Here is a 20184-nt window from a genome sequence, read left to right as displayed (position 1 = left end):
TTGCTAGCTTGCAGTTCCAATACCTTACCTTACCTCCATTTTGTTCACAGGATCAACAATCGTACAAACTCATAACAAATCCCGGTTGTGTTGCTAAAAAACGGCTGTCAATTGATACGGATCTCTGAGATACCTGGTGATACCAACCTTTATAAGCGTATGAGTTGTTACAACAAATAGCGGTACAACCACATGAAAAGGTTGGGCAAGTGTGACTAGTATGCATAAATTAAGAGTTCCGTACAGTTGTCATTATTTTAGGTTCTTAGAATATTTTATGATGACCATTGATAAATCACAGAACCTTTAATCTATTTTACTATTGTGAAGCGTGTTACAAACTTGATAATTTAATTAACAAACAGCTTGCATTCGAAATGATCTGAGATAATATCACAATAATAATAAATATACTTCGACAATACACACATCGCCATCTAGCCCCAAAGTAAGCGTAGCTTGTTTTATGGGTACTAAGATGACAGATGAATATTTTTATGAATAATATACATAAATAATTAATATACAGATATAAACCCTGACACTGAAAAACTTGTGGATTGATGAACATGGTCATCACAAAAACCTTTTCCAGTTGCGGGAATCGAACCCACGGCCATGGACTCCGAAAGCAGGGTCACTGTGGGGCAGTCAAATTTAAAAATTATTTTAGTTTTTTAGAATATTTTTTGATTACCTTTGATGATAATAAATCACAGAACCTACAAGTTATTGTTATCTATACTGAAATTATTGTAGAGCATGTTACGAACTTGATAATGAAATTAAGAAATAGGTTTCTTTCAGCTTCATTTTTCGTTGTCGAAATTATTATAGAAAATATTATGACTTATATAGGACTTTAAATAACCAAGAAAGGCAGGATCTTTTAAGTTGTGTTACGAGAACGTTATTTTTATAAAAATTTGATAGGTGTCTGTGTGAAAGTTCGTAAAAAATATCTTGCATTTACAAATAACGTCTAAGTCTGCCTTTTGAGTAGAACTTTAAATCGTCTACAGAGCTTTTCCCAGATCAATTTATAATAATTTTCCTATTATAATTTTAAGGATAACATGTAAATTACACAAAAAATATAGGGTATGAATTGCTCTAACGTCATAGGTAAACATTAACTAGACTGTGAGATGGTGATATCAAAAAAAAAACCTGACTAATTTTTTTATTGGCTCTTAGATCAGGGAGTGTGATCAAGGAACTTTAGTTTGAAGTTAACGAATGCAGTTATCAGCGTCACCTAACATTCGTTGTAACTTGTTAAATGTATGAACTCTTCATAAGAGCCTGTGATAACTACATGAAAAAACATTTTTGAATTTTTCCTCTAATTTGAAAGATTCCTCAAATAAATTCCTGTATTAGATGCAACTGAAAGTGACCCTTCAGGGATTCCTTAAATTTAGTCATTGTTTTTTTGCTTGAACTATTATCTTATTAGTGGTACCAGAATTCGTGAAAGTTCCTGCAGATTTACGGAACCCTAACGAATGCCTCTCATCGTGCTCCCATGACCTGCACGCAACATCTCTGTCAAATAACAAAATAAAAACCTCCCGACAGACTGACACACGGGCCCGACTACCGTTCGGATGCTAACATGATGGGTGGTACAAGCAACCGACTGTATCGGCTCCCATCTTACTTCATTACTCCAACCCATAGATCATTATCGCCTCACGAACGCAACGCAGCTATTTGTACTATGCAACAATAGATGGCGCTCTCTCGATCTCCTAACACAATTCAGCAAAATCATCTACCAATTAGCGCTGGACTCCTTCACTCGTACGTGAAAGTCGGAAGTATGAAAGAGAGAGGCGGCATTCAAAGAGAGGCTTGATTGTAATTGATGATGCGATTGTCTAATGCCGCTTTGAAGTTTGAGGTCAACAAATTTCTTGATCGTGGATCTTTCTTTTGCAGGTCGGGTGGGGTCCATATGTGCGAAGAATCAAGCTGGGGCCACGTTTTATTTAATAAAGAAACATCATTTGGGGACATTTAAAAATTGAGGGGCTCGTTATGAAGCTGATTCGGCAAAGTTAGCGAAAATATTTCTGGCAATATCTGGGTTTGAAATAGTACATAGAGTTTTAGATCACATAATATTGGGGTGATTTTTAAAAAATCTTTTGCTTTTAGTGAAGAAGGTACCAATCTGTTATCAGGGTCAAATTGCCATAGCTGTAGGGGAATGTGTTAGGTAAGATTAAACAACAGCCAAATAGATAGATTATCAGACAAGGGGGTAAAGTTTAGCTAGGTTGCGGGATAGTCAGATAGAGATTGTCAGTTAAGAGGTTTAAGTGACGCTGTAAAGATTGTCAGCCATAGGGGGTTAGGTTTAGCTCAGTTGGGGGATAGTAAGATAGAGATTGTCAGTTAAGGGGTCAAGTAACGCCGTAAAGATTGTCAGCTATAGGGGGTTAGGAGGTGGGTGTGAAGGCAGCGGGGTGGCGCTGCACGGCGGGTGGGGGCGGGCGGCGCCGGCGCCCGCACACGCCGCCACCACGCTGGTGGGGGGCTTGGTGGCGCCGCCGCGGGAACCCACCACGGCGGCCGAAGCCTTCTGGAAGATGCCGCACAAAGGTAACTAGCCCACTTTATTACTCTTCTTCTTTCTTAGTGCGCCTTAATTTTGACTTTAAGGCACATAGGTTTCATAGCTAGAAAATTCACTTATTTCAAGTAGGCCTAATGCACTTTTGAAACGTCAAGTCTGTCTGTTTGTAGTGACTCTATCACTTTCCCGGCTTACCTGTCTTTTAATAGAGGACTAAAATCTTTGGAAACAAATTGCAATTTGTGTCTATAGACACGTCACTCGTTTGATTCAAATTCAAAATTAAGTTAGGTATTTCTAGAAAGTAAATCTACTAATTGATAAGAACCTTGTAAAAAAGTGAAGGTGCAGTCTATGGTGGAACCTCGCTTATCCAGAAGCTATCACAATTTAACAATAAATCTATATTATTATTAAGTTTAACTGTATAAATAATAAATAGTACCTAATATTATAAATCATTTTATTTTCAGACACAGAAGTCCAATATTGTTAGTACAATTTTTTATTATTTATTACATTAATAACCCACCAATCCGCTTTGGAGCAGCGTGTTGGGATTAAGCTTTATATCCCTCCCTCAAACGAGAGAAGCCTTGTATCCAGCAATGGGACTTTAGGTTGTTGATGAAACCATATAAATACAAAAACCGTTTATTTCAAGAAGGTTTCCAATATAGACTCTTTTAAAACTAGAACAAGATTAGACGTCGTGACTTTACCACCGATTCAAAAAGCAGTTTACATCTAGAAGAATTATTCTCAACTCAGTATTTGCTCTTTTCAATTATCTTATGAAAGTGTATTCATATACCTAATTACCGTAACGGAGAGCAAGCCTTCCGTCCCGTATTTCATCATTAACAATATTGTAATAATCGTTAAAGCCCACCAATCCACATTTTAGCAGTGTGGTGGGTTTAAACTCTTAAAATCTCTCCTCTATAAGAAAGTCCAGTGCGCAGTAGTGGGACGTTAATTATCTTAGAATTACGATGAAGATGATTTACTCCATCTTATGTGCAGATGACAGCGGAGATTTCATCTTTATTTTACTTTATCATCAGAATAATCATTTATTGTATAATACTTAACTTGTGTACACGTATTCAATTGTAGGTTTACAGTTTTTTTCAGGATGAGTGTAAAATTATAACGTGATTTCAAACGCACCGTGGATATCCGTATCTACTACTTAGTAATAATAAGAGCGACAGCAATTTGGCTGAATTGAAAGACAAATTGATTTCTTGATCTCCTGAGAATGCTCAGTACATTTCCGAAGATCTGTTTGGTGTACATGATTTAACCACGCTATAGCTGAAGTGCCAATGATGATAATTCTATAAAGAATACTATAAGTAACATAACCGTTTTGTTTATAAACTGATAAATAGCTAGAAAAGAGGTCGTCTTTAGAAATTAGCATATTTTGCTACTGAATGTCCTTCTAGACAATTAACTTGCGTATTTTGCGAGTAACAAAACACTAACAGGTCAAGTCGCTCGTTGGTGCCAGATTCAAACAATGCAACGGTATGGACTGTCTTGGCATATATATAAAGACAGTACATCGTTAAATAGGCGGTGATAGCGCATTGGGTAGGCTCGACTTCGCTTTCCAGGGGCCGAGTTCGAATCCCAGCGCTAACTTTTCAAGTTATGTTCGATTTAAGTAATTGAAATATCACTTGCTTCAACGGTGAAGGAAAATATCGTGAGGAAACCTGCATGCCTGAGAGATCTACATAATGTTCTGAAAGGTGTGTGGAGTCCATCAATCCGCACTGGGCCAGCGTGGTGGACTACGGCCTAACCCTTCTCACTGTGGGAGTAGACCCGTGCCCTGTAGTGAGCCGGTAATGGGTTAATATGATGATGATTTAAAATAAATTTTTAATTAATCCGGTTAACTAAAATAGTTAACTGCATCATACAGAACAACAGGCCGATCTAGTCCGGGGAAATACCCACTACGCCATGCTAATTTTTTCCGCCGAGCAGTACCTATTGCTGAGTTTCGGTCTGAAGGGGCAGCGCTCTTCAACTGACGATTGACGATGTTTCAATTGCATCAATGGCATCGATCGGTGATCTACCGATTTATGTGGTAGCATCCTCATTGTTACGTTTATAAACATAAAGCCGCTCCAGACAATAGAAACAGGAATAGAGAGGAGCTGGTACGTAATTTTTCTTTCAAAGTAACAGTAACAAGCCTGTAAGTTTGGCTTGTTGACGAAAGTTTCAAACTTTGGGATACTTGTTTCCACCGTCTCCCAGTCTATTGTGATAACTTGTAAATGAAGTTAATCTTGCTTTTACCGCGGTTTTACCTGCCAACACTGTTAATGATATTAAATGAGAAGGGTTTAGGCCGTCGTCCACCACACTGTCCACGGATTTGTAGACTTCATACACCATTGCGAACATTATGCGGAACTCCCAGGCATAACAGGTGTTTTTATATATGTATTTTTTCAGCGTTAAAGCATGTCTTATTTTAATTGCTTAAATTAAAAACGCGCATAACTCCGAAAAGTAAGAGGTGTTTTCCGGGGATTAAACTTGGTCTCTACGGAAAGATGGCTGAAGCTCTTATCACAAGGCTATTGTTGCTCAGTAATATTGGAATGTTGAAATTTTGTTTACACTACATTTTACTGTCACAATTCTGTAGTTCTATATAACAAATAGTTCAAAGGTATATTTTAGTACCGAGCCTGTACGATTTTTTTTTTCATAATAGTAGGTGCACGCCACGGTCGCGCTTATTTTATAAGCTCAAATCTGTCTTGAAAAAAAATCTCTATTTGGTTCTGAGATATAAGATGTCAAGTCAAAAAAAAAATACCCTTTAGTGAGATAACATTAAAATAAAATTAAACGTTACAAAAGACCAGACCAGACAGGAGAAAGAAAATGGAATCAATTCACGATAAGAATCTTCTATCCAATATTCTTGACAGTAACTTTTTTTACCTCTAATGTTGGAAACGTTTACCATAAAATCGGGACAATAGGAAAAATTTGTGAACTAGCAACTTTCCGCTGGTGTGAAGTGAGACGCGCGTAGGGCGTTGCCACTGTTTTGTACTCAATGCACTGCATGCAATAATGGCTAAACGAGGTTTCTATATAATCTTAATTCTTTGATTAAAAGATATACGTATTATGTTAAATTTTGTTGGATGATAAACGGTTATTGATATAAGCTATCCCGCGAATAACCAAGTTGCACACTTTTAAATTGAACTGGTATTCTAGCCATTCCCACAGCTGAGCTCTCAGGCTGAGCTAGAAAGCAAAGTTATGAAGTTATTCAAGATGCCACAATTGTCAAAATAAACTTGATCGAAGTTAACCTCGTGTTTCCAGCAATGTGAACTGCTTTTATCAACTTCAATCACTTGTTATAAATTGTATATCTATAAACCTACCACTATCTAACAGTCTTGATATTATAACATATAAGAAACAAGTTTATTTGGAAAGGAACCAAACACAAGATATAACTTAAAAAAAAAAAAAACTGATTTCCATGAAAAATAGTGTACCAACTAAAAAGTAAATACATTTAAATACATTGCACCACTTACTAACATTGATAGAACTTAACTTTAACTTCCTTTAACCTTAAAAAGATCACTAAAAGATACTCGGTCTAGAGTTTGAGTTCGGTCTGATTTCAGTTATAATATAGAAGTAACTTTAAATAAAACAAAATTTCAGCGCGGCAAAAAACTGACATACGTGCAAAAAAAATGTTTATACTTAATTATACGTAAGACAATGACGTTAAACTTTTGACCACCCTCTTATAAAGTCGCGGATTATAAGAGGGTAGGACTTGCAAGCTAAAGCGGAATTTGAAACCCCGGCCTCTATGACGTATTGCCTATTGTCCTACCTATTCCAAGAGTGCTTATGAAAAGTGCAACGAAAGAGCTTGCGAAACTTTAAACAGCAATTATTTACTGGTTGGTTTATTGTGAGATTCACATTAGGTATACACAATTTGAAGATGACAAAATTTTTGAGCTTTTAAGCAATTACCTATTAAAAACAATTTCGAGCGACCCACCAATCCAATAATGAAATAATCACGTAAATCGGTCATGAAAATTGGGAGAAATTTAAATTCAAAACATTTTTTTTTTAAGAAGGAATCAGTTAAGCCATTACTGTTGACATAGACGATGGCCTAGGTCAAAGATGCAGGGGTCCCAAAGTTCTGAAATGGCGACACCGCAATTTTCGCAGACCCTTCAGCTTGGTGGACAGATGACATCCAACATCTCGCAGTGAGTGAATTGAAAACTACTACAAAAGACCATGTCCATAGCGGACATCGCTTTTTTTTGTCTTACTGACCGACCTAGCAGATGACCCACCTGACCGTAAGTGGCGCCTGTATTTACAGCCAAGCAACATTTCGTAGGGCATGCAAGGAATTCGCTCTATGGATGGCCGCCCTGTGTCCATCACCTGAGGCAAAGGTGTGAAACCTCAGGTGCCTGCAAGTACAGACCTTCAGACCGGAACACTGCAATGCTGCTCGGCGGCAGAAATAAGCATGGCGGTATTACTTTTACGGACGAGCTCCGTCACAAAAAGCTCTACTGACTACTACTACTGCGGTTGATATGGAGATGATGATCTACTTGAACTCCTTGAGGAGTTCCATTTTCTATTTTCAAAATGGTTTTCTTTTTACATCCATAAAATCAAAAAAACCCACTAGATGGTAAACCTTCACAAACAAATAACTTTTAAATCTGTTCAGGTTTGATAGAGAATCTATGCTAATATTATAAATGTAAAAGTAGGTTTGTTTGTCTAGCCATACCCTACGCCCTAGCAGTGGCGTGCATAGAAGGTATGCACAGGGTATGCAAATGATATAAAATAAAGAAAATCTCCAGTACGTGTTATAAAAAACCTAAGGATAGGCAATGTAATAGTTATAAAAATCCTACCCTTGAGTATTTTTAACTCGTACTAGAGATTTCTTCATTTTATATCATCTGCATACCCTGTGCATACCTTCTATGCGCGCCACTGCGCCCTAGGTACCAATCGAGTTGATTTTTGGTATAGAGTTAGTTTAAAGGACGGAGCTATTTTTGCCCCGGAAAACCTACGCACGGAACCCCCAGGTTCGCACGGGATTAGTAGAAAACCGTAATAATCGCGGACGGTGAACGCGGGCAACAGCTAGTTAAATCGGTTTAAATAAGGAGAAAGATACTATCGCTAAAAACAGATTCTCGAATTGATAACCTTGAATTAAGAAGTCAGTTAAAAAGTAGTTATATGCGAATCAAATGCGTTTTATCTAATTCAATCTCAAATGTTTGAAAAATCATAATTGTGACGTGTGTTTATGCAAACGTCTAATTCGTTATGAAGTAGGGTGACTGTTAAAATTAAAAAATCGAGAAAAGCAAGTCAAAACAAAGAATCATGTATATCGTATTGAAGTCCACTGCTGCACTAAAGGCCTCTCCAAACGGGATGGTTTGCCTATAACACCACGCTGGACAGACGAGTTGGTGATCGCAGTAGATGGTAGTAGTAGCACAGAGGACGCTCCGTAATATTCGCCCAGTCACTCATTACGACACCCACGGGAAGAAGACGGGGTGGTGACAACTGTACCTATGCCAATCTACCGTCAGCACACGGCCAAAACAAGGAATCACCCCTGTCTGTCTCAGAGCTATGTCCAAAAGCGACATGAGAATAATATAAATATTCTCCGACAATACACACCTCTGAAATATATAAATTAATAATAATTATAGTTGGTTGTTTGCGCAAACTAGCTCGGTTCCTAATCGGTATGACATACGGATTACGATGTTGTGGGTTCTAAACATATATTGGACCAAAACTTAAAAGGTCATATGAGTAAGTGATAAGAACGTAAAAGTCCATCGGAGCAGCTTCAAAAGTCAAAACTCTATATTCCATTTCCGTATGGGAGAGAAGACTGTAAACAGTGTATTAATTCTGCTAGGGATCATGATATAAAATTAAATATTATTTCAAATCAATAAATCTTTAATGGAATTCATAAAATAAAAAAAGCTTCTATTGCTGTTATACCTTGCAACTATTGTAAATGTGAACGGATGGATGGATGTTTGTTACTGACGCCTGAACAACTAAAAACAACTGTTCTGGATTAATTTTTACACAGAGATACGGGAGGATTTGTGAGAGTACGCAGTGTAGAATTCCCTTGAGCTTTAATAACATAAAACAATTATTATTCTTTCCTCCTAATAGCTTGTCACACGATCGACAAATGTTCTAAAAAAGAAAGAATCCGGGAATATCTAACTGATGGAGGCCCTACAGAGAACGACTAATTACCTAAGATAATAACATTCAGGTGTAGGTGTTAAAGCCGTATAGGTATTACATATTTTGCGGTATTTTGAGTTTGGATATGAATTTAAATAAATAATAATTATGTCTGTATACCTAATTACCACCGGTTTACATAATTCAAGAACACTTCGGTAATTAATTCAAGCAAGCGTTATTTTCACAACAGTTATTTATAAAGTTTTTAGACATTTTTACCCACGCCAGTCGTCTTGAAAGTCAAAATGTAAAAACGATAGAATTGTCAGTGTTTATTGAAATCCGTAGATTTGTGCCATGAATCGGTAATGTGTATCCAAAATCAGTAGATAGAAACAAAATCGTAAAAAAATTATAATAATTATGTACATAAAAATGGTAGCTACTCGACTGTATTACAATGCAACGCTTTAAAACTTGTGTGCATGTTTTTATATTTTGTTCATTAAAAAATGGTTACCATATTCTTTAAAAAACTAGTGACTCAATTCAAAAGTGATTTAATCTTTCTATACGAATAATTTGGGGTCTTAAGGTGCTGGAATGACGACCCCGCACCGGTAATTGCAGCGTAGGTCGGCCCCCAAAGAGGTGGACAGATGACATCAGGCGAATCGCTGGGAGCCGCAAGAGGCAAGTGGCCCAGGGCCGTGGCCGTGGATAATGATGATACGAATAGTAAAGCTGTCCCAAACTAGCTCATGCCCACATTCTTCGTCCACTTTTATTATGGTTTTTTTTTACAAACACCATAGGAACCGTTTTTTTCCCGGCATGAAAAGTAAAATAAATAAATATACTACGACAATACACACATCGCCATCTAGCCCCAGAATAAGCGTAGCTTGTGCTATGGGTAGATGACTGATGAATATTTTTATGAAATAGATATACATAAATACTTATAATATATACAGATAAAAGCCCAGACACTGAAAAACATTAATGCTCATCGCACAAACATTTGCCAGTAGTGAGAATCGCACCCACGGCCTTGGGCTCAGAAAGCAGGGTCGCTGTAAACTGCGCCCATCGGCCGTCAAAGTAGCCTATGTAACACTGCTCAACTTACCTGAATCCTTTCAATTAAATCTATTCCAATCAAGTTGATTGGGTGCTTAGTTACGGCGTAACGGAAAGACAAACCAACAAACACATTTTCGCATTTATAATATTAGTAAGGGTTAAGCTCGATGCAAATGAAAATAAGGATATTTATTTATTTATTTATTTTATTAGGCCAGTCAGGCTTCATTGTCAGGGCGTAGCAATAAAAACAGTTTGACCCTTATAATAAACACAAATACAATGATGTCACAATAGTAAGTTACTATTAAAGATCGTCAAGTTAATAAATCTATTATAGTAGGTATTAAATGATTGCACAGCCAATTAAATTATTTTAAAAATTACTGTAAATAAGGCGATTATATAATTTTATTTAACATAATATTATTGTACCAATATCAATTATTTCCTATTATCTTCTTTTAAAATATACAATCGATTAGACAATGCATGTCATATTAACAATCGATATGAACATTCTAGAACCTTATCTCCATAAAAACACGTAGGTATACCCTCATTTCGAAATACTGGATACGTACCTCCGTTTGGAACACACTAAGCATTTATCTCCGAATACAGATTCTCTAAGCGTTCTCGCTGCTTGCCAACAAAATATAATTATACCCGGCTAAACGGAGCATGCGACAATCTTGTCACATTAGGCGGCAGATAGAGACAAATAGAGCGTAAAATCGACGGTAAGAGGGAGATAAACAGACGTTGCTTTGTTACGCCGCTGGGTGAATTTTAATGATTAAGCACTAGGTTCGCGGAGCTCCTTTGTGTTTTGTAAGATACGTATTGGAAGTATGGGGAAATGAATATTGGATAATTCCGTTGAGAGCGTAATAATGACAATTCTTATGTTATAATGATTGCAACAAGAAAAAAAGCCCACCAAAATTAGATCTTTTTTTTCGGATAGTGACAGTTTACTAAGAATATGTATATAGTTTAACACTACGTTCTCAGTGGCTCGCTCGCTCAACCGTTTCATTTTTGATGAGTTTGGTCCCCACATGCTTCAAGAGGATTTATTTTTGAAAGATTATTCACATCGATTTAGTTAATGTTTGTGCTTAAAGTTAAGTGGATAGTTAAAACTCAACACATTTTTATTGAACAAATTGGTATCTATCTATACTTGTAACCCGAGAATTAAGAACATACGGAACCCTTATACAGCTATTATTGTATGCAGTCCAGAGGCCCACAAACAGTGGCGTGCATAGAGGATTTGCACAGGGTATGCAGATGATATATAATGAAGAAAATCTCCAGTACTATACAAGCATCGAACAATCGGATTGGTGGACTATAGAAGCGGGTAAAGCCGAGGGGCGCAATTAAGTAGTTCACTTAGAACTGATTTCTGTGAAAAATTCACTTTACCAAATGTTAAACATGTGAAAATCACAGTACCTACCACTTAATAATGAGGTACTGGTGTATACAACAGCATTTCTAGGAATTACGTTGGATGCTAAACTTCAATGGGGCTCTCATGTGAATTATTTATCTTTTAGGCGTAGTTCTGCTGCTAATACGGTAAAAAAGAAACGCCATAACACTAGAATTATCAAAAATGTCGTTCAAAAACTACATTTTTGATAATTCTATTTAAAGTTCGTGAGCATCGAAATAAAATAGCACAAAGTAAAATATGTGCACATTTTTCCTAAATCGTATTTTATGTGACCCATTCAAGCCGCCGTTTGTTTTGCCATGCCATTATTTATGGCGAGTGACGTGTACCCCGCCCCCTTTACGAGAGCTGAGAAAAAATACACCATTGACAAAACGCTGAAGAATGAGATATAACGCATTACTTATACGCGGCTTGTGGAATTTCGTTTTATGGGATATAGAATCTTGATAATTCATTTTTAAACCACAGAATTAAGAATACACAGAAAACGTGTACACGACTAATATTGAGGCATCAAAAACCACTCCACTTTGGAATGGTTTCTCGAACGAACGGTTAGTCACTTTATGCCATTTAGCAATTGACAGTAAATATTTTACTTATAATGTTCTAAACGTTTACAAGAATGGGAAAATGGGAAAGTTTTTGTGAGCTAGCAACATTCCGTATAAAGTGAGTAAGTGCGCGGGCGTTTTCACTGTTTTTGGACACAATACACTGCATACTAACTAACATATAATATGAATGAGGATTCTGAATTTTCTTAATTGAATGTTTTAAACCAGTTTATAGAACTATAATTATAATGGAACTGAAGAGGTTTTTTGCCGATTTTTGCGGTAATCTCTTGGAGCAACTAGTCGAATTTGGACAGCCCTTTTCGACTGATAGCCCTTCTTGAGAAAGATTTTGAAATTTGCTATATTTCAACCCCTTGGTGTTAAATCGCTGTTAGCTTAAAAAAACAAATAAGAAGGTTCTTATTTTAAAAGTAGTGGTAGAGCATTTTGTGACAGAGCTCGTCCTGGAAGTTACCGCTAAGCAACTGTTCTATTCAGGCTCGGATGCCGGTGCTATTATAGGCACATGAGGCTTAATACCTATGTTTCTATGTTTTAGAACTCTAAAATAAGGATTTTTCACTAAGTTAGCCAGATATAACGCTTCAAACTAGTAACATGATTATTTAGTTTACAGAACGAAATTATAGAAAAAGAAAAAACCATATTGAAAGAGTGCAACTTTATTTATTGCCAGGAATATTTAGCAACTTCCCAAATACTTAATTAATTAATTATTTTAATTATTGACATCAGCAATTGTTAGGACATCAGTCCAATTAAATTTAAAATTTAATTCGCCAAAATATTACAAAAAATAACGGTCACCATTAAAGGTGCTAGGAGAAGCATTCAAAAGTTTAATCCAAACGGGATTTGGTGCATCCAAAATGGCGGACCAACAATTAAACTTCCCCCACAGATTAAAGCAATTCAAAAACAGATACAAAATAATAATAAGAAGGGCATTAAGTGGGGGGTTGGTTGTCTGTCTGTGACACCAGGTGTGCCTGTGAAGGGTCGACCCTTAGTTAAATAGCTTATTTACTATATAGTAAGTGTTTGATTAATGCTAATGCAATTAATGTTTCCTTTTTGTATTTAAATGAATATAAATGCCCCCATTTAATATCAAACAGGCGACTTAAGTTTGGTTATTTTATGGGTAGGTAACGTATAGACCTGGGCGACGAAATGTTTTTGTAATATTTTAATTGTTAATTATGTAATAACGTATGCATTTATTTCTTAACAATATAATAATTAACTTAAGTATGGATATATGAAATCTGAACATTTACTTAGTCGTAATTAAGTAGGATTACAATTTAATGAAGGTTAGCAAAATAAATAAAATTATAACAATAGTTTTTCTTGTGCTTCTTCTCTCATAATTACAAAATTAGTAATAGAACCATGCATTTTATTAAAGATGATTACAGGTTTCCGTGATTCGTAATCAAAGATGCTGAAGTTATTAATTCAGACATCTTCGATCTCAGATTCAGGCAGCTTCTAGGCTAGCGCGCTCCACCTTAGGCTGCAACATCGTTTACCATCAGGTGTAATTGCAGTCAAGCGCCCGTCTATAAACATAAAAAAAGTTTAGAATTTAGAAAAGGTTTTTTCGATTGAGAGATTTAGTCTTGGAGTATCTGAAACGAGATAGATATAAGGATATCCTTTAGAAAAGCCGGAAAAACGGATAGAGCCAAACGAGTTACGAATTTATTATTATTAAACTCTTTATTTGTATACCACAACATTAACATATTTAAAATATAACAAAAACAGAAACATATCGAAAGAAGTAGTAATACAAAAGGCGGCCTTATCGCTTAATAGCGATCTCTGCCAGGCAAACTTAGAATTAGGAAAAAAAAAATGAAGAGGAGAATAGACTGCTGGTGGTACAAATATTAAAATACATACATGCGAATAACTACATGCTAATACATAAACTAGTGTACGCAAAAAGATAAAAAGTAAATAATATAATTAATAAATAAATATAAAAATTAACTAATATATATAATAACAACACTTACATATTTAAATACTATAACATACAATAAATGAGTAAGTATATACGTACTATTAATAGTCGTTAACAATATAATGGCCCTTAACTGCTCTTTTAAATATCGTAAGTTCAAGTGGCAATAGGCGTGACGTGTAGCGCAAAGAATCGACGGACGTTGGACAAAGTGCATGGGATTACCCCACAGCAGAAAATACAGCTCTGGTAGACCTTCCATTAGGTCGGGAAATGAGTAGCAAGTAGAGGCTGGAAACAGGCTACATAAGACCGTGGAATATGGACCTTTATCTCAATTCCTTCTCTCCGTCTGCTTTATAAAAGCCTTCATTAATACCAACGCATTACCAGACCACGGGGCCCGGATCTCCTCTGAGAATTATAAGGGATTTAGCCGTAGTTCATCTCGCTGGCCAAGTGTGGATTGGTAGACTTCACACGCCTTTAGAAAGAGTTACGTAGACCACTCAGGCAAGCAGGTTTTCTTACTATGTTTTTATATACCGTTAAGTATATGAAAGCAAGTTATATATAATAACTAGCTGTTGCCCGCGACTTCGTCTGCGTTTCATTTTGTTTTTTGATGTGGCATTCAGTTGGCATTCAAGTATTCAGTGTCGCTAAGACTTAAATGAGGGGTTTGCTGCTGTCCGCTGAGGAGTTCTGTCCTATATCTCCAACAACATTCATCAGATATGCACAAAGTTTTGGAAAAATTAAACACATATTATAACCTCTATAGTACAAAAATAATTATTAAAAACGGTTATAATTTGTCGGAGTTATGGTGTAAAATCGTCAAACACTTTCATCCTCTCTCCCAAAGGAACCGAGCTTAATGTCGGGATAAAAAGTATCCTATATTACTTCTAACACCTCCGAGAATATGTGGAAAAAGTTTCATGAGGATCGGTTAAGTAGTTTTTGCGTAAAAGCGTAACAAAGTAACATACATTGACATTTATAATATTAGTAGGGATGCACGTAGCTGAAAAGAGAAGTGGCTTGCGGTCCCCACGAAACGGAGGCCGAAATGTTAGAGCTATCACCGCTATAAGTCGTTATTTCTGCCATCAAGAAGCATTGCTGTAATCTGGTCTTAAGAGTGTATTTACCACTTGCCCGTGTAATTTCAGGCATTTCACATTTCACTCTTGCGCCTCAGGTATATGGACACAGGGCGGCATTTTGAACGACGTGTTCCTAGCACATCCTGCGACGTGTTGCTCTGTTTAAAAGCTTTGTTTTCTAATAACCATCCATCAATTATTAACATAATAAAACTTTTTATCCAATCAATTTACACATTTTGTTTTCAAACACAGCATTATCTAGATACTAAGCAGAAAGAAATTTACCTAGAGACTATAATCAGTGGCGTGCACTTCATACATGCACAAAAGCACTGCCCACCCTGAAAGGTTTGTATGCGTAGGATTTTTTCCTTATGTGGCATCTTCCTGCTTTATGCATACTCGGGTCAAAAACCCTGTGCACGCCACTGACTATAATATAATAATATTACAGACAAAATAGATAGGTATACGTTTACATTTTAAATAACATTAAAACGCGTCAAGCACTGTGGGGCTTAATTTATAAAAATAACTACAACTATAACACATAAATTTATAGAGTGGCGGCTATAAAAACGGGGATTAAAAATAAATCGCTCGAATAAATTGCACCTCTGAAATTAAAACACTCCCTCACGACACGCGCACTTGTGCCTGCAACGTGTCTGTGGTACACGGCATAGGCGGGAGCGGGCTAGGTTTTGTAACTATTGTTTACAACAGGGGATGAATGAAGGTATATAAAATCTATATGTAAAAAAACAATTGCCGTGCGTGTTTTGAATTTCTGCGGGTTCTTCAGAACATGATGTAACCCTGCCGTACTAATAAGACTTTAAAGTAAATTAAGATTCAATTTTTTTTAAACAATTTGACTGTTGCTCCTGTTGTTAAAGGTTTACTAACTATTCACTTGATAATATCATATTTTTAATCTGCTACCACTTCGAAAGGGCTTATAACGTAAGAAGTAGAATGCAAGAAAAGATGTGACATCTTTTTAATCCAATCTTATTTACAATTTATTGTAATAATTACTTTATTAGCATAAATACATCTTTCAAACTATACATTTACTGACGATTTATAAGCAGACTTGAATTTATTGTATCTGCGATTACCAAACACGATTACTTAACAGGATTTACAGCAAGTCCGAAAGATTGACACCATGCATTAAATATATAGGTCATTCTTAATTAAATAAGCTTACAGATGACAGGAAATTCTGTCTTCAGTTTCTGAAGCATACATTTTTTAAGTGAAATGAAGTTTGGTTTATTATGTTTAGTTCACCGGCTAATCCAGTCAGAAATATAGACTTTTACTGTCAAGGCTTTTACTGTCTCAAGTGTTTTCGAATCAATAAAATTAATTAATTATCATCAATAAGCAATCAAAAGTAGGGTGTGCCATACTTTTGATTGCAGGTGGTGTTACTTAGCGGACGCTCATGACTTATATTGAAGCTAATATAAAAAAATACACAGACAATGAATATACAATTAAGTTTAATATTTTCCAACGGTACCTAAATTTAGCGCATAGCCAATTGGGCTATCTTTCTTACAATAAAAAAGTTACCATGTAGCACCTAAGTAACTTTAAAAGGTAAAAAAATCAGCTCGTTTTTTTAATATATAAAAGCTAGCATAATGTATGGACTCTACGTACCCTCAGCTTCGTAAATTTCTCAGGCACTTCACATTTCTCTTAAACAATACCAGACGCGATATTATTTTCGTGTCCTTCAATGTACATGAAAATTAAAACAAAACATGAACTCCATACACCCATTTTAATAGTTTTTGCCACAATAGTTTCATAACTTATCTATGCCTACATGCTATATGGGACATACCTACCTGTTGAATGTTGGCTTTTTAGTCTGATGATTATATTGGAACATATACTCGTAATTAAAACGAAAATAGATAAAGTTGAGTTTATTCGAATATAATTTGACGGTAGAAGCGACTGTGCACTTAGACTTTTCTCTTCTCCCTTAACCCACCCACACACAGCGTAGGGCGTACCACAGCAATTGTCCATTGTTCTTTTAACAGCTTGCTTGTTAGCACGGGGCCAACGGTGACGCCTAAGAGGTACTATTAATAACGTTTTGGCGCGAAAATACGTCACGTAATTGGCGAACGGTGGCTATAATTAATATTGACTGCGCGCGCAGAAGAATTATTGTCTCGCGGCCGCCATTATTCGTGACTTTTTGGTTTTTTTTTTACATTTAACGATTAACGCCGCGTTGTCTCATTGGCAGCCTGTTGCAATACGAATGGCGAGGTACTAGGTTTGATTCCCTGGTCAAAAATTGTTAGAGGATTTGGACATTAGCACCGCCACGCTCTAAGGATTATTATCACATTTTAGTATTCATAGCCGGGAACAATTGTAAGTTGTGTGTGGTTAGAAAACTCTACATAGTTAAGTTCCCGGTTACCTTTCTATTTATGGGTAGTTAATTCAATTTTTGACACAAAACATGGCCACGTAATCTATAGTGAAAAATACTTACCGCTAGACTTAGGATGCCCGATTCCATGCACCATTTTCATCATCATATCGACCCATAACCAGCCCACTGCAGGGCATGAGTCTCCTCCCATAATTGACGGCCGAGTGGGCCGCACCCTGCTTTCTGATTCGAAGGTCGTGGGTTCGATTCCCACAGCTGGAAAATGTTTGTGTGATGAACTTGAAGTTTTTTTAGTGTCTGGGTGTTTATCTGTATATTATAAGTATTTATGTGTATTTTATTCATTAAAAAAAAAATATTCATCAGCTATCTTAGTTTGTACTAAACCATAACACAAGCTACGCTTACTTTGGGGCTAGATGGCGATGTGTGTATTGTCGTAGTATATTTATTTTTATTTATTTATAATAAAATAAAAATAAAAAAAGGGTTAAGGCCGTAGTAGACCATTCTGGCCCAGTGAGGATTGGTGGACTCCACACTTCTTTAAGAACAATCAGGGATGTCGGTTTCCTCACGATGTTTTCCTTCACCGTGAAGCAAGCTATATTTTAAATACATAAAAATGAGTTGCGTGCGTAAGTAGTAAGAGTAAATTTAGAGTCGGTCCCGCGAAAAATAATTCGAGCCCTCTAGGCTATCACCGTTTCAAAAAATTCATAATACACTTATTCCATATCTTTGAAATTATAAAAAAAACCTTCCAAACTACCATGCTATTTTCATGATGTACCTCTAGTTATGGGCAAAATATTCCTCGTTAGTCACCCTTTCACGGCTACCAGAAAAAGAAAATTCATAAAGCGACCAAGCATTGGCATTCCAAACACGCGTCCAATATTATGAGCGACCACAAAAAGGGCCAAAACAATGAACTTTTTACCCCACCCTTTTCTTAATCAAGGGCTGCCCCAAATTTGCGGGCAAATTGCACCCAATTGTTCACTTTTTACCGCGAGGCGTGCTTTCTATATGTCGGGGGTGGAAAAAAAAGGAATTATCTATCGATAAACGGCTGAGCGACTCTGATCTAATACGACCATTCAGACGTATTGGCGTGAAAAACCCCGACGTAGCTATAATTATTAGCAGCAACTGTTAGGAAATGCCATCTGTAATTTTGCGGGGTTAATTCGGTGTGCAAAACGAATGTGAAGTATGGCGTAGAGTTTGCATAATCTCTCTACATTGGTAAGTTTAAGATGAGGTCGTTTATTTTTTTTGCAAATAAGTAACGAATTTCCTTGACTTTTTTTAAGTACATAATTTTAATTCAATATTATTGTAAAACCATACCTAACCGAACAATTCAATATATTAATGTTTATTAAATTTAAAAGTATAAATGTCTATTAGTGTGTATGAAATGACGTTTTGGAATTAAAGGCTATTTTATTTTATTTTTATTTTATTATTAAGTAACGAATTACGATAAACTAACTTTTCTACCCGAGACTTGGTGAGCGTTGAATGCGGTTATAGTAATGTATCAATACTTTTTTCCTCGCAAAAAATGTTACGACATTTGGGATAGGTTTAGGCTATGTCTATTCCAAATTTCGGCCACAAAGCGAGCCAGAGGAGAGATTTTTTTTTGTGCACGACATGTTAACATTTGACACCCTTTTTATAGTTTGGCTTCCGGCTGATTTCATAAATAAAAAAAATTGAATAAATAAATTAGTAATCAAAATGGTCGCAGGCTAACCTGTTAGGAGAATGGCACTTATATTAAAACCATACAATTTATCGGTTTCTACGTGACATCGTTCCGGAACTCTAAATAGCTTGACACGTCTTTGTCGGTATCTAGCCACGGCAGCAGCCTCCCACCAGATAAACAGCCAAAGGCGACCCTGGAAATCTCTTAAAAATGTATGGCGGCCAAGATGCTGATAGATAGACAAAAATAAAAAGAATCACAGTTTTTGCTTCACTGACGATTATAGACGATCTAACTCAAAAAGATCTCATTTTCCCACCCTGGACCAGAAGCTGGGTAAGCCCGTGCAAATAGCAGAACATATTTTTTTAAAGGCTTTTGTGGCACTTTTGAGGCCCAGGATGCTACAGACACACAGAAACACAGACACATACAAAGCGGTCAAACTTATAACACCACTCTTGTCGTCGCGGGTTAAAAAAGGCTTTTTTATCAGGTATTATCTCATCGAAGGTTTTCGTAGTACAAAAAAACTTTTTTTAATAATCGCCGTATGTTACAAAGGATGCTGTACTTCAGCATCGCGTCTTCGGGGATTAGATAATAATTTGTGGTCTTTCTCGTGCCGCGAACCCTTTTTTTGTATCGAGAGTGGGGCTTTTTTATTTTCGCAAAGCGGATTACATTTTAACGGGTTATTTTTTAAATCCATGGTGGAACCTACGCCTATTCTTGTTTTTTATGCAGAGATGAGTACCTGTAGTAAAGATTTGCGGGTGTTTTTTTTAAAATTTCTATTTGTTAAGAATTCCAAAGAATTTCGAGCCCACTTTAGTGCATATTATTTTATAATAGTACGTTCTTATATTCGTACTTTGTTGAATTTTGAATTTA

General features: G+C 36.3%; 1 protein-coding gene across 1 annotated transcript in view; it reads left to right on the top strand.

The window, feature by feature from the left end:
* Window positions 1-2562: 2562 nt before the first annotated feature.
* Window positions 2563-20184, top strand: part of LOC120625074 (paired box protein Pax-6) — an 84708-nt gene continuing 67086 nt past the window's right edge. Inside the window, exon 1 of the mRNA XM_039891989.1 lies at window positions 2563-2610. Within this exon, the coding sequence (XP_039747923.1) occupies window positions 2598-2610 (13 nt within the window). The 5' untranslated portion in view covers window positions 2563-2597. The remainder of the gene's footprint in view (window positions 2611-20184) is intronic.

Source organism: Pararge aegeria, chromosome 7 (assembly GCF_905163445.1).
Source record: "Pararge aegeria chromosome 7, ilParAegt1.1, whole genome shotgun sequence".
Taxonomy (NCBI): domain Eukaryota; kingdom Metazoa; phylum Arthropoda; class Insecta; order Lepidoptera; family Nymphalidae; genus Pararge; species Pararge aegeria.
Note: the sequence above shows the minus strand (reverse complement) of the source record. Positions and strands in the feature narration are given on the sequence as shown.